Source organism: Triticum dicoccoides, chromosome 7A, assembly GCF_002162155.2.
Source record: "Triticum dicoccoides isolate Atlit2015 ecotype Zavitan chromosome 7A, WEW_v2.0, whole genome shotgun sequence".
Classification (NCBI taxonomy): Eukaryota; Viridiplantae; Streptophyta; class Magnoliopsida; order Poales; family Poaceae; genus Triticum; species Triticum dicoccoides.
The window spans coordinates 629,425,409-629,432,951 of record NC_041392.1 but is presented as its reverse complement, the minus strand read 5'-3'; the positions used below and the strand labels follow the sequence as shown (position 1 = coordinate 629,432,951).

Genomic DNA, 7,543 nt, shown 5'->3' with positions numbered 1-7,543 from the left:
ATCCACCGACCTTGGAGGTTGGATCCGGACATGGTTCAAGGTCCGAAGCGCCTGACCTGAGCTTGGGGTGTTGGAACTCGAGGTGGGGGAAGGATTCGATTGAGCGCGAGAGGAAAAAGGGACAGGTCTTGGCCTCTTTAGAAAAAGGGGAATATCAAGCGTCCTCCTCGCGGCCGTTTTGGGGCTCACCTAAAATCGAGGAGTCATACCAATGGGACGAGTGTGTTACCCACGTCTGTATTGATGAGAATCCCATAATAAGGGGACACGATATCTGCTTCGACAAGACGTGTCAAGAAAACCGCATCGCGATATGCGCGGTGTTGGTTGAGAAAAACGGTTCGAATAATGACCGGGCCATGACGTAATGTCGTGCTGTCTAAACACGTCAGCAGATTAGATTTGTGGAAATATTATTCTCTCTACGATGGTATGTGGAAATTATTTTGCAGAACCGGACACTATTCTGGTGTTCAAAATCTTCTATGGAGTATTCGGAGGAGGAACCCGCCTTGCAATGCCGAAGAAATACTGGGCGCCGGACTCATCGTCATTGAAGCCTGGTTCAGGGGCTACTGAGGGAGTCCTGGATTAGGGGGTCTCCGGACAGCCGGATTATATCCTTTGGCCGGACTGTTGGACTATGAAGATACAAGATTGAAGACTTCGTCCCGTGTCCGGATGGGACTCTCCTTGGTGTGGAAGGCAAGCTAGGCAATACGGATATGTAGATCTCCTCCCTTGTAACCGACTATGTGTAACCCTAGCACCCTCCGGTGTCTATATAAACTGGAGGGTTTAGTCCGTAGGACAACATACAATCATACTCTTGTAATACTCATATCATCAAGAACAATCAAGCAGGACGTAGGGTATTACCTCCATCAAGAGGGCCCGGACCTGGGTAAACATCGTGTCCCCTACCTCCTGTTACCATCCACCTTAGACGCACAGTTCGGGACCCCCTACCCGAGATCCGCCGGTTTTGGCACCGACAGTAAGCTTGCTCACTGTAGCACCTCCGCACTCCGCGTGTTCCCCATTGGCTACCTTCGGCTTCACACTAAAGGTCTTGAGCCATAAGCCGAAGTGTGGGGCAATACGGAGAAATGCCTCGCACGTGATGATAAACGTCGAGATGTGGAGGAAAGAATCTGGGGCTAGATCGTGGAAATCTAGTCTGTAGTAAAACATGAGCCCCGGACGAAGGGATGAAGAGCGAATCCTGGCCCTCGCAGGAAGTGGAAGATGAATACACCCCTCTCGCTGGATCTGGGAGTATGAATAACCTGTCCTCGAGCAGGAAGCCTGTGGGGGATCTCCGCGGTCAGGTATATGGCCGCACGAAGCTTCGCAATGTCCTCCTCTGTAACAGAGGAAGCCACCCATCGACCCTGGAGGCTGGGTACGGACATGATTGGGCAGCTTGAAGCAATGGAGTCGAACCTCGGGTGCTGTAACTCGAAGTTGGAAGTGCTGAGGAAAGGGTCGGCGTAAAATAAGACGACCCTTGGCTCCTTTACAAAGGCAACGGATATAGAACGCATCCTCCTAAGCCCGAAAACCTGCCTATTCCGAAGGGATCATTCCAATGGAACGGTTGGGTTACCCACGCCCGTATTGATGAGAATCCCACAATAAGGGGACACGATCTCTGGTTCGACAAGACGTGTCAATAAAAACTATGCCTCGAAATGTGGAACGGCGGGACAAGAAACGGTTCGAAATAATGACCGGGCAAGCGTGATGTCACATTACAAAAAGTTGTCGATGGATTGGACTCGTGATATATTATACTCTCTGCGGTTGTGTGGAGTACTTGTGTTGCAGATCCGGACACGTTCATTGCGTCCGAAGACTGTCTTGGAGTATTCGGAAAGGGGAACCCGCCTTGCAATGCCGAAGACAATCTGCGCGCCGGACACCTCGTCATTGAAGCCCGGTACAGGGACTACTGAGGGAGTCCTGGACTAAGGGGTCCTCGGGCGTCTGGCCTATTAGACATGGGCCAGACTGATGGGCTGTAAAGATACAAAGACCGAACACTCTATCCGTGTCCGGATGGGACTCTCCTTGGCGTCCAAATATGAAGATTCCTTTCTCTGTAACCGACCTTATGTAACCCTAGATCCCTCCGGTGTCTATATAAACCGGAGGGCTAGGTCCGTAGACGGGGATGCTCATAATCATAGTCAGACAGGCCAGACTTTTAGGGTTTAGCCATTACGATCTCGTGATAGATCAACTCTTGTAATACTCATATTCATCAAGATCAATCAAGCAGGAAGTAAGGTATTACCTCCATAGAGAGGGCCCGAACCTGGGTAAACATTGTGTCCCCTGTCTCCTGCTACCATCGACCTTAGACGCATAGTTCGGGACCCCCTACCCGAGATCCGCCGGTTTTGACACCGTCATCGCCGTCGCAACCGTTGGTCTGAGTCGTCACCGCCGCAGGTGCCAATAGCAGAGGAGGGCTTATCCTGGAGCCAAGGGTAAGCAAGTAAATGTGAGAGGGCGGGGGTATATTTCGCGCCATCCCGCCTCCACCTCTCCAGCCATCTCGGTCTGAATCCTCCCTGCACCAGCTTTTGCGCCCGAGTTAGCCTGGTTGCCTGAAAGCTGCCGGTTCAAGCGTTCCTAGTGAGCCAAGCTCTGGGATGCTTTAAGTATCGTGCGAATACGAGTCAACCTACTTGTACGCAACCAAACGTGCCATTTTCATCATGCTCGACCCTCGTTGGGCTCTATGCAGCCGACCAAACGCATCCTTAACGAACGCCTTGATTATCTGACATGGCTTAAAACACATCAAAATCTGTGTTCCATAACGAACGACAGGCAGAGCGTTCAGACCGGAATTCTAAAAATCCGACGTCAGATTTACAACGAGATGTTGTGGGGGAGACAAAACCCAGGCCGAGGGACCTAGGCCAGGGCGTCAGGAAAAAAATTCTTCCTTGACTGTAACATGTTGTGCACTGTTTGACACTGCAGTGGCACTATAGCAAGTCTGGGGCCGGGACTTGGGCCAATCCTGGCTGCGCGAGTAAATTGCAAAAACCCGCCATAATCCAGTCAAAGTTATAAATGCTTCATGAAAAAACCACCAGAAAACATGCATTTTGATGGGTGTCGCATAATTATGATGATTTTTTTGTAATCTACTCTGGCTTGGCTCCGCCCCCCGTGAGATGCACGGCCATCCTGTCTCGCCATCGAGATTTACGTGCACATGGTCACACAGTGATCTATCGTGACACAAACGACACGTACACGTGCACCATGATCCACCTCTCTTTCCAAAACTTGAATCTGCAGCGAGGCAGCACGACGAAGAGAGCTGCTGCACATGTCGACGGCGATGCTGGAATGCAGGATCCGGTTCTGCATGTCGACTGCCGCCGATGCGCCAGGATTCTTTGCGGAGGCCGGCACCGCACCCGCCGTGCAACACTTCAAGGAACAAGTCAACTCGCAGCGTAGAGGCAGAGGAAAACATACAAAACAAATCGCACAACACGGCGATTTCCGGCCCCCTTTGCCTCTTGGAGAAAAAGATTTCCAGCTTCGACGCCCTTTATATCCCCGTGGCGGCCTCCCCAACCACCCCACCCGCCGCCCCGCCCCGCATCGTCGGCATCATGTCCGATCTCCGCGCCCCGGAGCACCAGGTCGCCGGCCACCGCGCGGCGCCCGACAAGCTCGGCCCGCTGGTCGACGGCGCCGGCCTCTTCTACAAGCCGCTGCAGGCCCTGGACCGCGGCGAGCAGGAGCTGGCCTTCTACACGGCCTTCTCCGCCCACCCCGACGTGCCGCCCCGCATCCGGGACGCCTTCTTCCCGCGCTTCCACGGCACGCGCCTCCTCCCCACCGCCGCCTCCCCCGGCGAGTCCCACCCGCACCTCATCCTCGACGACATCCTCAAGGGCCTCGCCGCGCCCTCCGTCACCGACATCAAGATCGGCGCCTGCACGTGGCCCCCGCGCGCGCCGGAGCCCTACGTCGAGAAGTGCCTCGCCAAGGACCGCGGCTCCACCAGCGTCCTCCTCGGCTTCCGCGTGTCCGGGGTCATGGTCTCCGACCCCAGCGGCGCCGTCTGGCGGCCCGACAGGTCGGAGCTCAAGGGGACCGACATCCCCGGCGTCCGCCGCATGCTCCGGCGCTACGTGTCGTCGGTCGGCGGCGAGGACTGCGCGCTGGCCGCGGCCGTGTACGGGGGCGAGGGCGGGGTCCTGGCGCAGCTGCGCGAGCTCAAGGCGTGGTTCGAGGTGCAGACGCTGTTCCACTTCTACTCGGCGTCGGTGCTGCTGAGCTACGACGCCAACGCGGTGACCGCGCCCGGCGGCGCGCCGAGGGTCAAGCTGGTGGACTTCGCGCATGTGGTGGAGAGCGAGGGGGTGATCGACCACAACTTCTTGGGCGGCCTCTGCTCCCTCATCAAGTTCATAGACGACATTGTCTCTTCTGACAAGGCGCCTCCGGTTCAGTCTTGAGGAGATCCTGGAGCACTTTGGGAGCTGATACAGTACAAAAGGTAAAATCTACGGCCATTGTTTATTGTTCTTTTCGCTTTGTCAGATCTGCCATTGGTACTAGATACCGAGTGAGTAATCAAAAGAAGGATGTAAAGTAGAGTGACAAAATTGCTCATGGTCTTTAGTAGAGTAGTACATTGTCTTCTCCAACGATGGAAGGAAATTGTAGAAAATGAAGAAAACAAGAATTGATTCTGCTGTCATGGTGGTCACAAAATCGGTGGGATTGCACAAACCTCACAAGAGGATAATCGAATAGAATATTGTCACTTGAACAAAATTAGGATTAAGGATGCCACGAAGACATTGCAACTAAAGAATTGGTTCTGCATCTAGAGAAGAGGTAGTTTGCGGTGAATAGAAATGAAGCAAAATTGGGCTTGGACACGAACACTTTTTTCCCAATAAATTGTTATATACTACTCCCAAGTTAGTACAAAGTCGAAACACTTCTTTTAGAACGGAGGTAACAAGCTTCAAGTTGATACCGGTTACTTCTGCCGTTTACAAGATCACACTGTCACGAACAGTATGCTCAACCAATTTTGGATCCTCAAACCAAACAGCTCAAGAAGTTAATCGCCCTTTTGCTACACTGCTCTGTTATTTTGCCACGACACACGACTATAAAGAATATGTTCGGATGTTGGTTGGTGGGTTCTTCATCCTAGCCTCGAAGCACAAATCCGCATAGCAATATGACCTTTAATATGGGAATATTAAACTGCCAAAAATGATTCTATTTTTAATCTAACGGAAGTTTCAAAATATTTGCAGGTAATATATCCAGTCACTAGTTGGATTCTTCCATGATCCTTCAGCTTGCAGAGGTGTGGAAAGTGCACGGCTTTGGGGGATGGTCGCTTAGGCTATGTTCAACCATTTTCGATGGGGGTTCAGTAATAAGATTGTAGAAACACGGGTCTCTTCTGTATCTTATTTGTTCTCGGTTTTGCTAGCCCTTGTGCTTTTTTGCCTTTTGTGGCCCTTGTTTGCTTACATAGAGTGTTGAAATCGTTGAGGTAATATAATGACTGTATGTAGAGGGCTGAGGTTTTTCTCTCCCTTTCCGAAAGAAACGGCACTGATGCTTTGAAGGTGCAATTATTCTTAGCTCTTGCAGACATCTTTACGCCTGCACTGATGCTTTGGAAGCAGAACTGGTAGCTATAGAAGAGGGAATTTCATTGGCACTTCAATGAAGCAATTTACCCATTGATGTTGAATCAGATAGTCTAGATGTTGATTCGATGATCAAGGAAGGTATTGGCAACTAGTGACTCATTTATTGTTAGAGAGATCATTCGTACTACTATGGAGGAGAGGAATTCTTGTATTACTCACACTCGTCGGAGTTGTAATAATGCTAATCATTTCATGGCTATTTTTGATAGGTTGCAATGCGGTTTGGCTAGGATTCTCTGACGATGGAAGGAAATTGTATTAGAAAATAAATAAGAATTGATCATGGCGGTCACGAAATCGGTCGGATTGCACAAACCTCAAAAGAGGATAACAGGATATTCTCTGTCACTTGGACAAAGTTGAGGATTAAGGATGCCACGAAGACTTTGCAGCCAGAGAATTGGTTCTGCATCTAGAGAAGCTAGAGGTAGTTTGCGGTGAATAGAGAGGAATCGAAATTGGGCTTGGACATGAACAATTTTTTTCCAACAAATTGTGATGTAATATTAATTGGTAATGCTAAAAATCTGATGTCATTTTTTAAGCATGATAAATCAAATGTTTTTATGGAAATTTTAGTTGGCCTGTGCATGACAAATTTAGTTTACGAGCACGACAATTTTTTGACAAAAAAAAAATTTAAACAGAGGCGAGTTTACCATGCTTGCCAACTAAACTTGTCGTCCTCACTAAACACAAATTGCCAGAAAAAACGTTCGATTTGCCATGATAAAAAATCTGACATCTATTAATATTGATACCGGTTACATCTAGCATTTACAACACCACACTGTCACGAACAGTATGTTCAACCATTTTGGATCCTCAAACCAAAGAGCTCAAGAAGTTAATTGCCCTTTTGCTACATTGCACTGTTACTATAAAGAATATGTTCTGATATTGGTTGGTGGGTTCTTCATCCAAGCCTCAAAGCACAAATCCGCATAGCAGCATGACCTTTTAATATGGGAATTATGAAATTGCCCTAAATGATTCTGTTTTCAATCTAACGGAAGTTCCAAAATATTTGCAGGTAATATATGGAGTCACTAGTTGGATTCTTCCATGGTCCTTCGGCTTGCAGAGGTGTGGAAGTGCACAGCTTTGGGAGATGGTTGTTTAGGGGAGGCTGCTTCGGTGCAGGTGCAGTTGGGTCAGTGACATGTGACTGACCCAACTGCACCTGCAATTACGGCACCGAAGCTCAGTCCCCGTTTAGGATATGTTCTATACCATTTTGGATGCGGGTTCAGTAATAAGATTGTAGAAGCAGAGTCTTTTTTGTATCTTATCATTTGTTTTCGGTTCTGCGAGCCCTTGTGCTTTTTTGGCCCTTGCTTTCTTATATTGAATTTTGAAAAGTTGCGGTAATATAATGACTGTATGGACATGCCTGAGGAAAAAAAAATTTAACAGAGACATGGCGGAAGCACACAGTCAATTTATTGCTACTGAAAGATTATAGAAAGAAAAAAAAAAGAAAAAAACTACGGTACTCCAAAATAGCATCTCAATGCGGTTTACAGCAACAAAAGCATCGCAACACCTTTCTGAATCTAACCATTTCAAACGGGAAGTTTATCCGATTTGGATGATTAGGAGCCGTGGGAAGACAGCATGCTGGTTGAGCAATATGAGTAGTGGTAGTAAACAAAACGAATGCACAGAGAGCATCGCTGACTGTACTTGTACCAAGCCAAGACATGATTCCTGTCACACCCCGGTGGCCATGCAAAACGGGACATATACCTTTTGCACGCTTGCGCACTACCACCTACTGCCACAGATGCAGCTCGGGACCATATGCGCGCTGCCGACCT

General features: G+C 49.2%; 1 protein-coding gene across 1 annotated transcript; it reads left to right on the top strand.

The window, feature by feature from the left end:
- The first annotated feature begins 3,581 nt into the window (after positions 1-3,581).
- LOC119331204 (inositol polyphosphate multikinase IPK2-like) lies at positions 3,582-5,651 on the top strand. Its single transcript, XM_037604373.1, has 2 exons — positions 3,582-4,537; positions 5,316-5,651. The coding sequence occupies exon 1, from the start codon at positions 3,645-3,647 to the stop codon at positions 4,494-4,496; it is 852 nt and encodes a 283-aa protein (XP_037460270.1). The 5' UTR covers positions 3,582-3,644; the 3' UTR covers positions 4,497-4,537; positions 5,316-5,651.
- Positions 5,652-7,543: the final 1,892 nt, after the last annotated feature.

Excerpts from the sequence above, each read along its gene's own strand:
- LOC119331204 (XM_037604373.1), top strand. The coding sequence starts at position 3,645 with ATGTCCGATCTCCGCGCCCCGGAGCACCAGGTCGCCGGCCACCGCGCG.